Genomic DNA, 21,439 nt, shown 5'->3' with positions numbered 1-21,439 from the left:
ACAATGGGAAAATTCATATGCTTGCTTAGTTCCAACAAACAGCATTTATTGGATAAATGTAAATATAATATTAAATACTGTAGTAGACTAGGATTACCATGGTGTGAACTAGTGCTCATGCATGATAAGCATCTGCCAATGCTGAAGAAGGTGGCTGTGAAAAAATTACATATTTGTCATGCATGGATTCTAACTACACCTTGGGTGTTCCTACGCTACAGTGCATGTATTTTGTTAAAGGAAGGTGTATAAACAGAAGGGAATTAATAAAAAATAAGTATAACATAAAACCCTCCAGATTTTGACTATTCCACCTACAATATAACTACCTGGCAGCATGAAGTAACTCTCTTCAAAGGCAGCAAGCAATTACAAGCTTTCCTATTTAAGCACATGTGCTGACTTTCTATTTATTTGCAACTGTTCGACAAAATTTGAGAAAGAACAAAACCCAAAACCACTACCACACACATACTGAAATCCAGCAGAGGTTTTTGTAATAATTAAAAAAAACACAGAAAGATACTAAACTTAACTTTGTTTACAAGCTCCATAGCTATGAATGCTAAACCTGACTTCAACACACGGATAATATAAAGAAACAATACTGACTAACCACCTTTTAAAAATAATAGTGGCAGTGTGAGCAGAGCATACACATGTAGAAGGATACACAGCTAATGCTCTCATAACTAAAGAGAACATTAATTATTTTCGTATTATATAATTCATCATACAATCTTGCTTAAGGACATACAAAAATACTGAAAGAGAAAAAAAAAGTCTAACCTTATCAAACAAAACTTTAGATTGGACAGTAAGTTTGCTTGCACAGGGTCCTACTCAAGCTCTTCAAGACTCCCTTATACTGGGATTTTTCAGCTGGCATTTCTCAGCTACAAATTCTGCAGAATGCTTTTACATGTCAAAATAGAGATACCAAACTAAATATTGGTTTTTGGTTTACATCTCTCCAGAAGAAAGTGTAAACAATTATCACAGTCTTAAATGGGCCACTAGGTAGCATCTAGATGTTAGCCTTTGTCTTTAAACATCACTCTTGTTCTGATGCATTTGGAAGAGAAACACAGGGGTCATACATACAGAGTACATATATTCCTGTAGTGTTAAGCCCTAAATGGTTTGTGTCAGTCTGCTATAATAATCAAGGCAATTTCTAATCCATGTAAAGACTTTATGCTATATTATCTGGCATAGTGTCAAACATTAAAACTAGAATTTTAATAGCAATACAGTAACTGTATGCTGTTCAAATCTTGAATTTCACCCAATGGAACAAACTCAGTTTCATTTCAGTACAATTTTGACTCCTGCAGTGCTTGAGTTTGCAGCACCACTAATAGGACATATAAATCCAATTTCTCATTTATACTAATATAATCATTAGGCTTCCCTTTTTAAAATCCATTATCAAACCAACCTACTGAAACCATAAGTTTACTATTTTCTTATAATTGTCTAATGTATACTATATGTTGTATTCAATTTAAAGAGAAGTCTACATAGCATCACACTAACCAGTCTAACTTTCTGTAAGTTAGGCTGATGCAACTGTATAAACAAACTTTTCAGTTACCTAAGCACTGCAGAACTAACATTTACTAATATTTGAAAAGAATACAGAATTAGGTCTTTACTATCGACACAAACCCCCAAAGCTATACTCCTGCTTCCAGTATTAAGTGTATGTATAGGTTTTACTCAGTACATAAATTTACAGCTCAAGAATTAGCAGTTTAAAAGTGATTAGTACAGCTAAAAGCTATACCAAAACAAAATTAAAACCTATTCAAAGATAATGATTTTTGGTTTTACCTGAAAATTAACATCTTCTTTCTTGAATATTAGTGCTCGAACTTCATCCGGATCTCCATTAAATATAGCTTGAACCAATGGTGGCTGAAACAAAGCAAAAACACAGAATAAACCCCCATTTTAGGTTTTAGTGATACACATACAGTTTTTTGATACATAACAGAAACACAAGATGATGATAAAACAACATCCCAGGCAGTGAAATAAAGAAACCAGTAAGAGTATTCAAAATCAAAGAAATTCCAAGTTCTAAAACCCTCAAACACACAGATATAATCTAAGCCACTGACAATATATAAAAGACAGAAAAAAAAAAAAAAAGAGTCCAGAGGACGAGCTTATAACAGCCGAAAAAGCTGAAAAGGGAACACCTTATAATAACATTAGGGTTGTTCTTACGTGCTGCAAATTCTGTATAGCATAAACAAACAGTGCCCTTTTGCATTAGCAAGTGACTAAAGTTACTGCAAGTCTTTCACCTGTTTAGACAGAGTGGGAAAGTAAAGTGCATCAGATAAGCATGTTAACAAATTCACACAGGCCTATCTATTACTAAATATAGCAAGATTTCTTAGTAAGTAAGAAAAGCTGCTGAGGTATACTAGCAAGATTTAAGCCAGTCAGTTGAAAAAATAAAATAATTTGAAGCAATAAAAGCATAACCCCCAGTGCTGATAATTTCTAGAAAGTGGTACCTTGAATCTAATAGTTATATCAAGATTGTGACTTATGTTAATTTTTATTTTAGCTTAGAATTTCTCTTGCTTAACTATATACTCTATCAGTTCTCAAAATAAGCACAGTATATTATTACAATACAGTGATCACATCTGTTCCTAAAGGGGTACTGCATAAATGTACCACTGAATTGAGGAGTGGAGCAGGGAAAATACATTTCTTTCAAATACATTTCTCCAAGCCTTCTAAAAACCCCTTGCTATTACACAAGAGTTGAGACCTGTTATTGCTGCACCACAGATAAAGTTGTATGAAAAAGAACAGACCCCTTGCAAATATAAAGTCTACCACTAAGTTTCAGCTTTTTCCATTCTTAGTAAGGCAGATTTTACCACCTTGTCTTGTTTCAACATTGTATGTATTCATCCTAATCTTAGGAAAATAACTATTGGTATTTGCGACAGCATCATAAGCAGGAAATATGCCAACAAACAACATGCCTTACCAGCACATTTCCAGAGGGCGATGGACGTAAAGATAAATTTTCCTGAGGCAAATTGGAAATAAATGTGGGAGAATCATCTTCCTCCTCCTCCAAAACAACAATACAGACTCGACTCATTCGAACAGTTTGAATAAGCAAAAGCAAACAAAAAAATGCTAGAAGTGGTATTTTTGGAACCAGACGGCAGGTATAGCAGTAGGGACCATAGAGGAAGTACTTTCACCTGTTTCACATGCCCTTACAAACTTGCGAGTGCTACCGCTGTTGTATTTGCATTTAAAAAGGGACATTCCAATCCCCCCTCACACTTCATTTTTCAGATTTAAGCACCCTGAGACGTTCAAGACACTGCTGAAAAAAAGTTGTTCTTTTAAAAATAAAAATTCCCTAGGCATCGAAACCACAATAACGAAACTGTGGAACAGCTGATAAAAATATCCCAAGATCCAATTCCATTCGAACAGCACTCACTGTCGCACACAGCTGTCCTTTCACGAGCAAATTTGTCTTTGTTAATGTCACAACTTCCACAGCGTCCTTCTACCCCCACAGTGAAACCATTGTTGCAGAAGACACGACTCGGTCCTACCGAGGACGGAACAAGGAACAATTGCCCCGAGAGAGGCGGCCGCAGCTATTCCCCGCTCCCGCAAGGTCAGTTTTAAACCAGCCGTCGCAGCCCTTCTGGTGACTGAAAATAAACGCGCCCCCTGATCATCCTGCCGTTCGACAGCTTCCTCTCTCAATGCCACAAACAGCCCGGCCAGAAAAACGCATCTCGGTTCCAGCAGCTATTCAGGACCTGCTTAGAGGAAAATAATTCTTTCCCATGCAAGAAAAATAGCTGCAACGTGCAGCACGGCTGCAGCACATTTACATGCGATGAGTCAGAGCACAGGGACAATGAACTCCTTGAATAATGTTGCCGGTGGAATCCAGCCTCCCCAAACGATAGCGACGCAGCCGGTGTTACTCCATCAGGGACACAAGCAATGCGGAGCGTTCATTTTTCCTTTACCGGGCAGTAGCTGTGGCTTCTCCATCGGGGAATTCGCAAGGCAGAAATACTGTTGAGGAGGAATGCTTCAACAAAACAAGCTAGCTACCGCACACAAAAGCTCAAATTACTGCCTTAGACGACTTCTGCAAAAGCAGTTCATCACTCAAGTGTTTCTTTTGATCACCATGTGAATGCAGTTCCCATGATAGTCTTCATTCAGATTGAGGGGGAGGAAAAAAAAAAAAGAAAAAAAAAATCAGACCCCGTACGTCTTCTCTGAGCCAACTTCTTTATTCGAACATCTGTCACTGCGCCAACCTGATTCTCCTCTTCAGCAAGAGCTTCTGGTTATCAGGTTTTTTTCCTTGACAAGCTGAATTACACAATCAGCAGATAGCCTTGCAAAGCTCAAAAAAAATAACCTGGTTGTCCGAGTCGGTAGGAGCAGAGCAGAAGCCACTGGCACGGCAGCGTTCCCCCTTGAGCAGCAGCCTGGAGAGCAGCGACTGCAGCCTGGCAGGGTGAAATGCCTAGTAATGCTCACATGTCACACTTACCAGAGAACTCAGTCACCGCTCCCACTGCAACTTCCTCTGGCACGAAAAAAAAAAAAAAAGCGCCTTTTTCTTTTTTTGGGGGCAGTCTTTGCAGTTATGGCTGTGCCAGTTTGGTGACTAATGCAGCTGAAAACGTAAAAATCCTAAAGAAAGAGCGACTGTTTTAATATTTTCCACTGAAAGCCGCAAAGAAATGTGGTGTACTGGCTCTGCTGACTAACTACCGTTTAGGCAGTAAACAATTCCAGCACTTTAACTGCTTTCATATGGAACTGGTCAGAGCAGCAAAACAGTCCCCACTTAACTCATTGAAGACAAAAATCTCCCCACATAAATCCTCTGAAAATTAAATGAAAAGTAAAATCTTAAAGCAATAGGTTGACTATTAAAAAGACAGATATTAATGACCAAACCCATGGTTTTTTGCAACTAGGACAAAGATACCCTTGAAAAAAATTACATCAATTATCATTTGAATATAATAATATTATTAAAATATACCATAAAAAAAAAGTAAAATATAAAGCCCTACAACTTGCTGAATAAATACTTCAGCTTGTATCTGCCTAAATGGTGCTGGCTTGTGGGTGTATTATGTAAATGGCTTCTGTCAAAAGTTGCTGGATAAGCTTCAGTGTTACAGGAACAGAGGGAGGGTTTTTGCTCCTGCTGTGCAGCATAAAGGCAATTCTGATGTCCTTCAGTGGCTGCTAGGATCAGAATTTGTCAATGGAGAGCAAGTTTATAGCTTTTCAATAAAGTATTTGCACTCAGGTTTCACATATGAAGCCAGGCAGAGAGAAAGACAGGTTTAAATGGTGTGTTAAATGGTTCGGATATAAATAGACATATTGAATTCCCACCTTTGGGGGTCACAGGCAGGAAAAGCTTACATTAGCTGTCTTCTGCAATAATGTTTTCAACAGCTTCACTGCAACATAATATATTGCTTAAATGCCCCCCGGCCCCCCCAATACTTCATGCAGGTGAAGGTTTTTTAAGTGCAAAAGAGCACTTTGGCTAAGGGCTCCCTGAGCTCAAGACTCCTGGCCTGGCAGAATACAGCACCAGTTTCTGATTCACCATGAAACTTCATATTAAAATTTCCCAAGTCTCACAAACATCTTTATAAAGATATTCTGTTCATTACATAGAGTCCAGTTGTTTTGAAATTTCATACTTCTGGTCTTCATTACAAAAAACCAATTATTTGTACTCTACACTGCTTTGTTCTAGCATCCTAACCATTTATTAAAAAGAAATAACACAGATTCACATGAATACATATGACATGTTCTTCTTGGCCACAGCAGAACCAGTTTTAATAAAAACATGGACATCCTCAAGGCTCAGCTACTGCAACACCCTATTGTCTGCTACACAACACAGCAACCCCAACACAGAAGACAGTTTGCTTTCCCTTTGTGACAAATATCCTATGGAACAGACATGGTAGCTTATTTCCATAACTAAAGCTTCATTTTTTTAAAAAAATTAAAAATCAGAGTTTAAGGCTACAAGCAAAATACTGACAAAACCCATACTTGAGTTTCATACAATACACACATACTGGCTAGATAATGGTTTTCCAGCTAAGCCCGTATGTTTAGTGTAAATGAAGAGTCAGTACATTTATACAGTAAGCAAAGGCCAAGCGTTCCATATCCTTTTGTTGGAATTACCAACTGGACATATTGCTAGGTAGAGATAATGCCCAATTTAGTTCAAATTAACTGAACATTGTCCATTTTTGAGCTTTGCAATTAATGGTCCAAAGTCACCTAGAAGTTCTGAGAAAGACTGAAAGTCTTCACACTCAGTTAATTGCAAAAAACCAGAATATTTTAATCCACTCTGATAAGTATTCTAGATATCTTAAATATTATTAAAATAAAATTAATATAAACTATTTCCAAAAGCAAGTTAACATATTATATCTTGCCTAACATAATACAGTTTTGAATGGTGACATTACTACAGTCAAAGAGTTAAAAGCCAATACGTCACAGTTTGCATTAGAAAGAGAACTAACACAACTGAGTCAATACTATATTGATGTCTACAGTAATTTAAACCATGTAAATAAGCAGACAAAAAAACCCCTTCTCATGCTAGGGCTGTATGTGTGCAATTACTTCCAGAACCAAAGGAAAACCCAGTTCTAAAAACATTTAGTTTTTGCTCACAATGAACTTGCATTTCTCCCTCCCATTCCCTTCAACCAAAAGCTGTGCCTTCACCTCAATGCAAACACCTTCCCTAATCATCTCTTCTTTCAACTTCAAAAAACCATCCAAGGTATCCTCTGGTGTGCAAAGTACAGTTTCTAATGCTACCTAACAGGTATTCTGAAAACTGAAAGCTGTTCACAATTCTACTGAAAGAAACTAAACCAAGGTTTCAATTTTTTCAGCAGATTATATAGACTAACAACTTTTAGTGTGGGAGAAAAGGTAATAGTAACACAGAACGAAAGCAGAGTAGATTAAAGAGGATTAATTTAAGTCTCCTTCCTCAAACTAATTTAGGAATCATAACAGATCTCTCCAAGTTATGAAGAATATTGCATCTGAAAAAAACCCTCTTCAGTTTATATTAATAAAACTTAAAATAACTGAAGACAGCAGGTCATCACCATCTATCTTCTCCAAATGTCATATATTTCCAATAAGAAAGCTTATTAAATTAGTAGTAGTAGGAAAGAAGACCCAAAAATGGCCTAACTTAAAAAAAGAATGCCATGTCTACTGGGGCTTGAGTGGTGATCTACCTGATAGCCTCCACGATATCTGTTTGCAAAGTAAGATCTCCATACTTAACTCTCAAATTTCAAAGAGTGCATAAGGATATGCATTTTTGAAAAAAAAAAAAGAAAAAAGAAAAAAAAAAGCTTTTGTGTTGACATGATAGCTGTATGCAAATAAAAAATAAAAATGTTGCAATTTTCAAACTACACTTGCCCTTAAGTAAATCAAGTTCCAACAGTCTTTCATGGCTGCATATAAAGAAAACGTATGAGAATGCAACCTACAGGTTAAAACACAGATGTCAGCCATGTCTACATCAGACAGAAAAAACATGAATTCTGAATCAGCTAAAAATAGCAACCTTTTCTATAGATCTGTCCTCTTCTCTAGAAATGGATGAGCAGAAACTGTCGCAGCACTGCTGATGACACTGAAAACCTCGCTGAAGCATATTCAATATTAAAAAACCTACCCAAATAAAGATTTCTCCTTTGCCAATCAGCATTTATCAAGTTTTTTCTGGGCTGAGATTAATCCAACTGGTTTCATTTAATATTTTGTATAATTAAGGATCTAGGAAAGGAAGGAAATTGTTCTGTCAGGTTCTAGTAAAAATGAAAAAATTCAGAACCAAGTGAGTCTTAAGTATCAGCTCTGCAAGGCAAATACCTAATCTGTGGATTTCTTCAGATAACAAAGATAGCTACAACTCTAAGTAAATAGCCATGTCCCAGTATTAGCAGATTTTTATCACACATAGACAGAGTGTTTAGCATCACCATTAATCTAAGTTACAATACTTCTAGAATACTTCTCATGAGTCACTCCCCTGAACTTCTCTGCTGTTTCCTTCCCACTCCTGAGGGAATGAGGTGGAGTCAGGAAAGAGAACAGTCTAAAGCAAGAAATTACTACCTTTCTTCCCAATTTTGCTATGTTTATTCCAGAGCTTATGCACAGCTGGGATGCAGGAAAAGGAGAATGGTTTTAACCTTTGGACTCCACATTTCTGCTTCCAAGGACAAGCAAAATAGCTCTGCTTGCACCTCCAGATACCATAGGCAGTTCCTATTTCTTTTTCTCATGCAAGTATATAGCCTCTGTTAATCTAGAGAACTATTTTATGTAGTCATATATTATCTTTGAATTAAGACTTTGCAATTAATAAAATCCAGTATCTGAACAGCCATCCTAGCAAAAACTGAGACACAAATACAACAAAGAAGAAAAATAATCCAGCATTCATTCTAACTTTTCTCAATTGGAGCAGCATAAGAAAAATTAATAATGTAAAATGTCTGTGATTCAGACAAACTTAATTTGTATACTTAAGCAAACTGTAACTTTTGAAAAATACTTCAGAAATATTATCTAATCAAAAAGCAATAAAATATCTTAAAAGTGATAGAAGTCTGTAAGTAATTTTCTGTTTAAGGTTTCTTGTGCATTTTATATATCTGAACAATATACCTGCAGAGAAACTCTTGGCTAGAGACCCTTACAGCCACCATAGTACAAGATAAATTAAAACCTTTAAAACAATTTATCTCTGATATCCAAAATATGAAGTCTGTCAATCTGAAAAAAAAACAGAGCTGTGCACAAACCAAAAACCAGAAAAGCAAATACAAGTCCTATTTCTCTTTAAAGAAGGTGAAAATATGAGGGTACTGAATCTTCGTCACTATTTTCTAGCTAGGATGTCATCCACAACACTTCCCTTTAAGGCCAGATTTAAATTCGCTGGCAGGAGGGGTTTTTTGTGCACTTTTAGTGTACAATCCTGTAATCAAAATCATCAGTGCGTTCTTACATTAACAAACAGCACATTAAAGATGTCCTCCAGTCTGTCTGACTTCAGAGTCTCAAGGTATTTTGTAGAAAAAGCACATGTGCTCTGGCTGGGGGCTCCTATTAATCAGATTATCAGCTGCATACAACAGGAGCCACCTCCCTGTCTTCTGACGGAAACAGAAGGCAGCTATTACACCCAATAGCTTTTCTAAATAACAACCATAGAAGTCTGACATTGGTATTGTCTGTCTTGTAAAACTGACTAGAAGTCAAAACAATTCCTGTTTCAGGAAAGAGAGACCACAAAAAGATGTGCCTATCCAAATATATTGATTATAAATAGTTAAGGTAAGTTTGCATCCATGAAGACAGACAAATAGATGTTGACAAACAAGGTAGTATGGTGTGGATTTTGGACAGGAGACAGGTTGTTTTTTAAAGCAATTTCTCTTTTTGGGAGAAGGTAAGTGACAGAAGATTACTTCTGTTGGAAAATGGAGAAGATAGCTTAAAATATCAGTTCAGTCAAAGAGAGAAGCAGGCAAAACACTTCAGCATTTGTTAAACCCACACAAACACACAATTATTAGCTGTACACTTAAGGCTTTTTGCAAGTATGACAGCTTTTAAAAAATGTGTTCATAATACAAAAAGCAAGGCCCACAGATTGGTTACAAGTATTTCCACCTGTTGACAGAGCAAACCTAGGAAAGGCACAGATTAGGAGCATTACTTCTTGTCCTCCTTAGCACCTTCCAGCTCAGACCATGTCACCAGCCAGTTTTGTTTTCTGGCACTGAAAATGGCATCAGTTACAACAATAATCACAATATCCTTCCAGGAATAATTACTGAGAGCAGCAATTTCAGCTGTGCACACCAGCTCTAAAAGCAGAGTTGATGAAAACAAACAAAACAAAAATCAAAGGCTCAGTCTCAGCACTCCCTTTGCTCTTTTGCATGTCAAGTGTCCTCTCCCAGCACACCCAGCCAGTTGCTGGGAGGTCAGACCGGACAGGAACGCAACAATAGCAGAGCAAAAATAACAACCCAGACACACACTGGAAGACATTAACCCACTGTCACAGCTGGCACTGACAGCCTGATGTTTCAGGAAGCAATGCTATTACATTTTCCCAAGGAGAAGAAACAGGTAGCTCAGTTGGAGTAAATGAATGACTGCAGAATTCCTAATCATAGTTTTATATCATCTATCACATTGCCTTTAAAGTGTTTATACCAATAGTGTATGCATTCTTATAAATTAACCAAAACATGATCCTACTAAATTATATTAGGGCAGCTGGTAAAACAACTCAGAGAATTCCCTTTGGGCATGTGGGCACACGCATCTACTGAGAAGAATTAGTACATCTCCTTTGATCTACTTTTCTACTGATCTATAGTCACGCTCTGAAGATGAACAGAGGAAGTGCTGATTTTACATATTTCCTCTTTGAAAATTTCTTCCTGCAATACTGCTTCTGCAGAGAAAAAAAAAGAATCAAACTCATAATTTATTACAAAAAAACCTAGCCCACATCACAAAAGGTCAACATAACATTGTCTTATTTTTCACTATACAACAGGCTTGTTTTTCCCTCTTCAATAGGAATTAAGGGGCTTGCAAATGGTGCATGGTATAGGCTTCAAGGACAGACACTATAATGCATGAGATCACCACAGGCCTCTCAGAAACTGCATTCTGGAATGCCAGAAACTCCTTGGGGTTTTCTAATGTATGGCATAGCAGGCTTAACATCTTCTTGCTCTGATGCACTGAAATCAATTCCCTATGTCTGCATCCCAAGGAAGAGAAGCAATTCTCACCTGCCAGCTGCTTACTCAAATAAAACCCTGAGTGTGATCTTTCACTGTTACATGGGAAAAGAACAAGTCCCAACTTCCCTGGATTCAGATGCTTTTCTGGTTTGGTTTTTAACAAATTGCTGTTTATCCAGCACTTGATTAGGAACACATTATAATCGGTCTGTAGGGCCAGTCAGCTTCCCCACTGAGGCTCATTTAGCTGTATGGACTAAATAACCTTTATCCTCACTTTGGTTCTTTAGCTGAAGGCTGGAAACCCCTTTAAAGTAAAGGCAGCACAATGCAACACACCCAGATTCAGCACTGGACAGTGCTGGTGTTGAAATTGAAAATGAGGAAGTTCTAGCTGGAGTCAAGAAACCTGGCATAAAGTTTATCATTTCCTCATTAAAACTCTGCTGGATTGCCATACTGCTGAGCTTCTGAAGAAGAAAATGTTAGGCAGATTTCTAGAAATGAGAATTGCTCTGCTGCCTATGGTGAATGGCCACTGATTCAATCCCAACCTCCACTCTAACTGAGGACATACAAAAGCTATCATTGCAGCACATTGGATGAGCTTGGGCTGACAGACAAATCAGTTAGTCCTCTCCAGGTCACATCAAGGTTATTCTTCCCAATACTGTTCTATAACCCAGATGAGCCCATTCTTTTCCTTTTCCCCTTCTCTTTCCTCAGTAAAATTCATTAGCTAACTCATTATTTTTTTTTCAGCAGCATTTCAGTTACAATGGAGTATGCATCACTTTTGAGTTACGGTCCAAGTTACATAGAAAGAACAAGGAAACCTGAATTTGACTAAGAGGATATGAAACTACGGAGGAGATGCGGGTTCATAAAAGACATCTTCATTTTAGCAGATAAGGACAGTAGCAGGCAGCCACATAAAAATGTAACACAAATTCTAGTGTTCTACAAGACATTCTACACACTTAAAAAGTGATTCTCATGACTGAATTTTTATCCTGTACCACTTCACACAATTTAGGCAGAAAAGTCAAGTCCCTTATGCCAGTCACTAGAGGGCTTTCCCAGTTTTATGTCACCAACCACATCAATCCTCATGGGTAAGTTGCCATGGTTACAAAATGTTTGCTTTTATACATTTGTCTGAAACTGCTATGGAATTCCCACATGATCAAAACCAGCAGTGGTTGGGAGTGCTCCACCAACATTTAGCAACTTGAGTCAGAAACATATACCGCTTCTGCTCAGACTGTTATCTGGGAAACACTAAAAAAATGATTCATACCATTTTGAGCCATGGAAGGGAGGAAACAAACATCACATTCAACTATTTAAAACTTTCAGTGATGACTCACATCAGTTTAGGACATTTCCAGAATCAGCTGCTTTTCTCAAGTAACAAATTACAGTTGCCTATATAAAAAAGTCAACAAGATCGACTCGCTTTCAACAGAACCATTCAGCTATTAAAGAACAAATAAAAAAAGGAATATTTTTTTTTTCCTCCCCTCTCTCCCCCACCTTCCCCAAACAAAGCACGAAACCCAAGAAGCAATGTTAGCCAAGGTCAGAAACCACTGACTCCCAACCGATAATTATGCCTATTTCAGTTTGATTTTAGCTCTAGTTGCAAAAACGAGCTTGGAAATCTTGCTACAGCAAACAGTCTGTTACCTGTCTTATTTCAGTCACATTAGCAGCGTTTCATCTTAGCCCATGTTTTGCTTGGACTCGCAGCTGTGTTATTTCAGTAGCAAATACTAATAAAACGTTAATCCAGTCACAGGAGCAAGAACATATAACCAAATAAGAGTGAGGAATAATGAACAGCCTGTGAAAAGCTGAGAATAGAGCAGGGCAATGCATTCAAAGAAGTGTTATGCAGCACTCATTGGCCTCCAGTGATAAAATAACTATGTAGGGAAGTAACACAGGTTGGACTGAGGAAGGAAAATAAAGCAACGTAGGAGCAGACTGCTTTTCCCTTACTAGAAGGGCACTGGAAAGAGAACACATCCCAAATCTGTCCACCTTAGGAAAGGAAAGTTAATTTAGCTTTGAATGTCTGTCTCCTATTCGCTCAGAACCATAGCAGTCTAATAAATAAAAGAACTAAAATGCATTATCAAGAGGAAACTCTACTCAGAATGACAGAGATTGTAGCATGTATTCTCTCAGAGGACCACACAATTTCTACTATTCAAAACAAAGCTCTGATTTTGTCAAAAAGAACAGAACAACAAAATCTACTCCTTAAAAACACCTATTCTACATTTTTGTCATTAGTGAAATTCTCATAGTAAAAAGTTTTGGAAGTCAGTAATACTGGGGTGTCCAGGAAGTGGCTAAAATATTTCATAGCTCCAAAATTCTCAACCAAAAGAAAGAAAACAACAAAAAAATGTGGCCTTTAAAAGTTTCTGTTCAGATTTTCCTTCCCATTAGTCATGTGACAGTACAATCTGTCTACAACCCAGTCTCCCCCTCCCTGTCCCACCCAGGAATGAGTGTTGCTGCAGGGACAGAGGAGGGAAAAGCAGGGGAGTTCTGTGGTGAGGGCTTTTGTTCCAGAATGGGGTTTGGGAGGTGAGGGTCCTGAGCACATTGATTTTCCTTAAAAGATATAGAAGTTTTCTTTTAAACAATTTTGAAATCAGTTTCTCTCTGAGTTGAAACAAAATGATAAATATTTAACAACTATAATACTAAAAATGCATGTAACATTCCTACTAGTGCAACACTTTTAATTCAGTTTTGGGTAGATATGAATAGACTGCAACCACAGAAGCCACAGTTCAGCTGGCTTGCTCACATGAGGGACTTTTGTTTCCATACATACCAGGGATTCAAAATACTATATGCAAGTAAACAAAATTAATCTAGTTGCTATGGATACCACCACATTTTTCTTTTCTTTCTTCAGTATGTAAACAGTCAGTGTCACTGTATATGAATTATTCTAACTCTCTTTAAAATAGTGTGGGTCAATAGCTTCCTTATATGTCAGGATTTGCTGCTTGGGGAAAACTAAATTTCCTAGAAGTTTTTAGGAACCCCTTGCATCTCCCTCTTTTCCAAGAAAAGCTCCTTTCTGGTAACTGGAAACAGTGTAGAAAACACAGTTGAATAAAATCCTCACAGTCATACACACACACACACATGCACACACACACAGCTACTGGACAAGAGAGCTCATCTGAAACTTCCACAGCTGCCAAAATGGATGTGGCTTTTCCCAAAACTGAGAAAGGAGAAACACAGCTGCAGATAAGAATCTTACCTGCCTGCTTCAAACCTTCCAAGGAATCCTCCCCTCAATGGCTACCAGGGAAGCAGCTCTCAGGAGCTCTTACACATTGCTACAGGTTAGGAGCAAGTACACAACATTCACTCGTAAGTTACTTTTTCTATCAATTCTTTCAATTCTGTATTTAGAAGATTAAAAAGCACTTTGCTTAAAAAGCTGAGCAGTCCATTACCAAATAAAATTTCATAAAATATAACAGAGTATTACTTTAGAATGCTAATTAAATTTTTACCAGCCTAGAAATTTGTTTGTTTGTCTTTTGTTTGTGGGTTGCTTCTCTTTTTTAAAGTGACAGCTGAGAAAGTGGATGAGTCCGATTTTAATTATTAGTCACCAGACAGACTCTTCCTCCCTTCCCCACATGATCCTTGCACATTCACATCCCTTTCCTGAGCCAGCATAGCCAACTTGTGTGATCCACTTGCCTCTATTCTTTTTTTTCTTGCTGGTGAATTGTTTGAGCCAGCTCACTATGTGCCAGCAGCTGACACAGAAGCAGTGGGAGCATTTGAACTGCTCACTGCAACAGACAGTAATGCAATGGCTTTGCAAATCCACACCCATCATCTGAGCTCCCTTTATCAACCATATATCTACTACTCCATTCTTGGTATTTTCCTTAAAATATCTCAAAACAGCTTTCATGACACCTGAACTATTCCAAACTTGGACACTATTACAAACAAGTATATCACTCCTTAAACTCTTTCCAATTACACAAAACCTTACTTATGCAAAGAATTCAAGTTTCTCCTCCCATAATTCAATATATAAATAGCTCCTAGTAAGTTTCCTCAAAAAAAAGGAAATATTTTGCAACATAGAAATTTCACAGGTTATGTTAACCAAACTGTCCCTACAGTACTAACAGTATTTATAAAGCATATGACAATAAGAAAACACTAGAGAATTATAGGGTCTGGACACTAAAAAAAAAAACACAAAAAAAACCCAAAAAACAGACAAACCCAATTATGTATCCAGAATCCACACATGAGCAATTTATGTACTAAATACAACCACAATAAGGAAGTTACAACTTTACACAATTATCCACACAAGATTCAAAAGTTAAAATGTGTGGGTTTGGGGTTTCTGTGGGTTTTTTTTTCTATTAGGTTTATTTTGGGCTTTATTTCTTCAAAAATGTTTCTAACACTGACTTCAATCAGTGATTTATTCAATTAAGACGACACCTAGAGGAGAACTTGAAAAGTAAATTTTGGTATTCCTAAAAGCCAACGAAATGCTTTATAAAGGAATACTTATAATATAGAATCAGAAAAATGGTATCAAAACAGAATACATAAAGCACAATACATAAGCTGCATATTACTTACTTAAAACATTAATAATATTAAGTTCCATACACCCTTACCTCTAAAAATCCATAGAATTAGGTATCTAAGAATTTACAATTTAACCAAATCCCATTCAGGAAACAAGTGGTTATGAAAAGGGAAAGTATTTGGTCAAGTTTTTGCAGAAGTAAGCCCATGGGACATCTTGTATCCAATCGTCTTCTACCACTGCTTGGCAAGGCAACTTTTAATTTATAAAATCATTATGAAAAACAAAAAACAGGTTTCTAAAAAATATAATTATTTATTAATAGATAATTTTTATTTTTATTATTACTACTACTAATAATACTAACAATAATGAAGAATATGTTAGGAGCACTTTAACATTTGGTAACAAAAAGTCAGTAATATGGTTTAGAATAGTCCTATTTGTTTATGTCTTACATACCAAGCTGTAGAGTGTCTTCCCCAGAAAACACCTCATGCAACCAGCCTACTCATAATGTATGGCAATGAAGAGAACAAACAAACAACTCATGAACTGGTTTGCAAACTAAACCAGAATCTAGAAATACATCAATAAACTTACCAATCCTGTTTAAAAAGAACCACAAAACTATGAAAATGGAACTTTTAAGTCATGCAGATATAAATTTTTGGAGTCTCAACTCAGCTGTTGTAACCTTTTCTACAGGAAATTATTTCAGGCTCTAGAAAATAAAGGCAACCAACTATTTTTTCAGAAGGAAGTGTTGATCTCCCAAGTTTCTTCTTGGATGTACACTGACACCTCATGGTGATTTAAAAAAAATTAAGGTCTACTCTCTCTTAGTTCTGTGTTTCTTCTCTTCTTCAAAACCTCCAATTACTTGTTTTTTTCTTTTAATGAATTGTTGTCCTCTTTAGAAATGTACAGGACATTATTTTGTCTATTGCTCATTTTCCATTAATAAGAAACTACTTAGCATTAATTTTTTATGAGCAGTGGGGGTCTCTACCTCCCACAAACACTGACTTGTGGAATACAGAAAGTACCTCTTCTTTCCAGCTTCAGTACCTCCAAAATGCAGAAAAGCAACCACAGACACTGTAAACCAGGAAGATAAATAGGGCTACTGTTATATGAAGAATGAAACTGGAAATGTTCTTCCCCAAACATCAGAAACTAGTTCTGGATAAATTTCTGGTGCTATACAAAAGCCCATTACTCTTGAAGTCCATAAAAACCTTCTTAGATACACAAGATTACCTGAGAACATTAACAAAATTCACCACTTTCAGTTCAATTTACGGCGGAGTAGCAACAAGCTTTATCTAGTAATGTTGTACCACAGAAAACAAATGCAAAAGGCAAGGTTCCTTCCAGATTCTCATTCTAGAGTAGAAGTGTGTTACATTTCAGTTTTCCCAACAGGTTGTCTTACATGCATGAAAAAACTCAAACCTCTGCCATTTCTTCTTTCTTGACTGAGGCAGAAAACAAAAACAAACCAACACCACAGACCAAGGAAAAACTCTGTAGCGTATCTATATTAATAGTGAAGTCACACACTGCACATTGATAAGCTGACAAACTACTCCTTGCTAAATAAAATTATAAAGTCCTCAACAGTGAAAAATATAAGAGTAATATACATGTAATAGGTCTGTAATGTTATTTGCCAGGGGTATTACCAGGCTCTTCTAAAATACCATAGAGCTAATTTGATTATCATTATTCAAGAAATATTAATACCTAGAGAAAAAATACTCATTTTTTTGAAATATTTGTCTTTACCTACATATCCAAGACAAAGCCATTTAGAGGCTATTGTTAGTTCTTAAAAATGAAAAGTAGCTCCATTATATCATTTCTTTAGAAAAATTTCTTGATCTTCTAAAAAATAACACTTGAATTTTGTTCTCTAAAGTATTTATAACATTCATGAATCCAATATTTAAACATTATGGCAAAGTCTGTGAAGCTTTCCATTTTAAAAAATAAAATTATTAAAAACAAATGTAAAATTAAACCTTTATCTCTTTCCCATGCCTAAGGGAAGAGAAGGAGATTCTCAAGCATTTACTCAAGTTTTGTTTTATAACTTTTGAAGTGGCATTCCTGTAACATTAAAACCTAATCGAGAAGCACAAAAAGATTTACTTTCCATCCCAGAGAAGCATCCAATCAACTTTTTGTCCCACAGAACTCCTGGCTTTAATAGAGATGGAACAAGCAAACTGCCAGTCAGCATATTTTTACAACACATTCCTTTCCACCTGTGCCAAAAAGCAGCAGCTGATAAATTCCATCCATCACAGAAAAGAGCTTATTTTTCAGTCACTACTATCACCTATCACTTTCTGGTCAACAGCAAGGGAAATATTATACCTATTCACATTTATAGAAGATTGAAGTACACACTGGAGAAAGAATCTGAGGTAACACACTTAAAAATAAAACTTATTCTGCTCCACATATTTGTACTAAAAAGCTACTAGCACCATTTGCACAAATGGTAGACCATACATACTAACTGCCACAGCTTTTTAACTCAGCCAAACTTCAAACTCATCTTTTATGTATCAGGTGTCAGAATCAGTTCAAAAATACAGTGAAAAAATAAAATAAATAAATGAAAAAAAAAGCAAACCAAAAACCAAACCAAAATTCCAGCCACCCAGTACTACTACAATCAGGAGAAAAACAATTTTTAGCTTTCTTAGTTTAATCCACATTTATAGCAATTTAAATTATACCACCAGAACATTTTGTAGCTGCTACCTGAAATTTTAAAAGGTCAAAGAAAGCCACACACACACCATTCTGGTACCCATTACACAAAGCAGTAGGGTGTGCAGCAAGTTCACAGCCCTGGACATCAGGAGAGCAGACTGGTCTCTTGAAGGATCTTGTTGGCAGAGTACCATGGGATAGAGCCCTGGAGGGAGCAGAGTCCCAAGAGAGCTGCATGATATTCAAGAATTGTCTCCTCCAGGCTCAAGTGCAATGCATCCCAGGAAATAAGGGAAAAATGCCAAGAGGCCTGCATGGATGAACAAGGAGCTCCTGAACAAACAAATATGAACAGGTACATTACAGAGGGTGGAAGCAAGGACACATAGCCTGGGAGGAATATAGACAAATTGTCCAAACAGCCAGGGATCGAGCTAGGAAAGCTAATGCACTGGTAGAGGTAAATCTGGCCAAGGACAACACGGTAAAAAATAAAAGCTTCTTCAGGGGCATAGCAATGTAAGAAAGACTAGGGAAAATGTCAGTCCTCTCAGGAAGGATACAGGAGACAAGACAAGGAGAAGATGGAGGTACTCAATGACTTTTTTCTCTTGGTCTTCACCAGCAAGTGCTGCGCCACACTGCCCAAGTTGCAGAAGGTGAAAGCATGAACCGGGAGAACAAAGAACCTCCCATTGTAGGAGAAGACTGGGTTTGAGACCATCTAAGGAACCTGAAGGGGCACAAGTCCATGGAACCTGTTGAGATACATCCATGGGTCCTGGGGCAACTGCACAAGGAAGTGGCTAAGCTAATCCATCATATTTGAGAAATCATGGCTGTCTAGTAAAGTTCTTACTGATTGGAAAAGGGGAAACAATCCCCATTTTCAAAAAGGGAAATAAGGAAGATCCAAGTAACTGCAAGCCAGTCAGTCTCACCTCAGTGCCCGCCAAGACGATGGAGCAGACCCTTTTGTAAATTACACTGAAGCACATGGAAAATAAGGAGGTGATTAGTGACAGCCAACATGGCTTCACTAAAGGCAAATCATGCCTGACAAATCTGCTGGCCTTCTCTGAGGATAGAGTGGTGGATGGGGGAAGGGCAACAGACATCATCTACCTGGACTCGTGCAAAGCATTTGACACTGTCCCACATGACATCTCCAACCTGGAGAGACATGGATTTGATGAATGGACCACTCAGTCGGTAAAAAATTAGCTGATGGTTGCCCGTAAAGAGTTGTGGTTGGTGGCTCAATGTCCAGGTGGAGACCAGTGACAAGTGGCAGACCTCGGCAGTTGGTATTGGGACTGGCCCTTTTTACCATCTTTGTCAGTGACATGGACAGTGGGATGGAGTGCACCCTCAGCAAGTTTGCCAACAACACCACATGTGGTGTGGTTGACACACTGGAAGAAAGAAATGCCATCCAGAGGGATCTTCACAGGCTTGAGAGGTGGGCCCATGTGAACCTCATGAAGTTGAACAAGGCCAAGTGCAAAGTCCTGCATGAGGGTTAGGGCAATCCCAAACACAAGTACAGGCTGGTCTGAGAATGGATTGAGAGTGGTCCTGGTGAGAAGGACTTGGGAGTATAGGTGGACAATAAGCTCAATGTGACCCAGCAATGTGCTTTGCAGCCCAGAAGGTCAACTGCATCCTGGGCTGCATTACAAGAGGCACGACCAGAGGTCAAGGGAGGTGAATCTCCCCCTCTACTCAGCTCTAGTGAGATCCCACCTGGAGTGCTGCATCCAGCTTTGGGGCCCGAGGAGAGCCGTTAAGTTGATCACAGTGCAGAAGCACCTCTCCTATGAAGACAGGCTGAGAGAGTTGAGGTTGTTCAGCCTGGAGAAGGCTTCAGGAAGACTTTAGAGCACCTTCCAGTACCTAAAGGGGGTCTGCAAGAAAGCTGGAGAGGAATTTTTTACAAAGGTATGGAGTGATAGAACAAAGAGGAAAGGCCTTAAACTAAAGGAGGGTAGGTTTAGATTAGATATTAGGAAAAAATCCATTATGATAAGGGTGGTGAGGCACTGGAACATGTTTCCCAGAGAGGTTGTGGACTCCCCATCCTTGGAGGTTCAAAATCTGGCTGGCTGGGGCTCTGAGCAACCTGGTCTAGTGGGACATTCCCTGCCCATGGCAGTGGGGTTGGAACTAGATGATCTTGAAGGTCCCTTCCAACCTAAACCATTCTATACATGGAAAGAGACGAGTGGAACTCCTTGGGGAAAATGAGACAAAGTCAGGCTCTCTCAAGCACTGCAACAATGCTATGAACAGTTTTACTGCTGGAAAACAGTGAAAATATATCCACCTTTCTCCCTGCAAGGACTAACTTAAAGCACACCCCTCAGAAAGGTACAGAATGTCACAGGCCCCTACTGGGCTTCACCACACAGTACTGAATCAGGATGCAAAGGTTGACTGCACAGACTGATGGGAGCGGGCAGAGGTTCTGCAAACCTCAGCAAGTTCCCTACTAAGGGACACCTATTTTTAATCTAATTACACTCCCATATCAATAAACTGAAGCATCTTTGGGTTTTGGAGTTTTTGTTGGTTCTGGGGGGTTTTTGTATGTTTTTTTTATTGGTTGGTTGTTTTTTTTTTTTAAGGTAAGTACCAGTTGTGGGTTTTTATTAAGTACCAACAAAATGGTTCAGATTCGAAAAGAAAAAAAACCCCAAATTAATCAAGCTAACTGCAGAAACTTCACCTGTATTCAAGTATATATCAGTTGTAGCAGTTGCAGAGCTGCTCAGTGAAAATTAAGGGATATGGGGGCAAGGCTGGGAGGAGGGCAGACAACAACAAAAAACAAAAAACCCCAAAACAACCAAACCCAGCACCAATGCAAATCCTTATGCTTCCTAATCATTAGGCTACTCAATGCAATTTTATATCAAAAGTTAGCAACTTTCTGGAGCAAGAAGATGCAAAAAGATACAGCTTCTTGTGGTAGCAGAGAAAGTTATAAAAAATTCCTTGCAGAGAAGGCTTTTGAAAATATAAGTCACAGCCCGTAACAAACACTTACACAAACTGCACAGTTTGGGGAGGTTTTTCAAATCAAGATCTGAAAGAGTTCTGTCTGCTATTTCTCTCCTGTTGCTGACCATGAGTTTGGCTATCTATTCAGATGAAATTCTGAACAAATTTACCTTGAAACCCTGGAAAGACATAATTA

At 37.9% G+C, this 21,439-nt stretch overlaps 1 protein-coding gene across 5 annotated transcripts in view; it reads right to left on the bottom strand.

Moving 5' to 3' along the window:
* The window catches only part of ANKRD28 (ankyrin repeat domain 28), a 118,718-nt gene that overhangs the window by 72,045 nt on the left and 25,234 nt on the right, over positions 1-21,439 (bottom strand). For 2 of the 5 annotated variants that reach the window (XM_051808264.1, XM_051808266.1), the window contains exons 1-2: positions 3,020-4,546; positions 1,837-1,920 (exon numbers count right to left, since the gene is read on the bottom strand). In XM_051808264.1, coding sequence (XP_051664224.1) covers positions 1,837-1,920; positions 3,020-3,136 — 201 coding nt within the window. In that variant the 5' untranslated portion in view covers positions 3,137-4,546. Of the gene's footprint in view, positions 1-1,836; positions 1,921-3,019; positions 4,551-21,439 lie in introns of those variants that run through there. The other 3 variants (XM_051808268.1, XM_051808267.1, XM_051808265.1) reach the window with 3 other exon arrangements.

Source organism: Manacus candei, unplaced genomic scaffold (genome assembly GCF_025592945.1).
Source record: "Manacus candei isolate 608988 ecotype Guabito, Panama unplaced genomic scaffold, ASM2559294v1 h1tg000072l, whole genome shotgun sequence".
Lineage (NCBI taxonomy): Eukaryota > Metazoa > Chordata > Aves > Passeriformes > Pipridae > Manacus > Manacus candei.
Note: the sequence above shows the minus strand (reverse complement) of the source record. Positions and strands in the feature narration are given on the sequence as shown.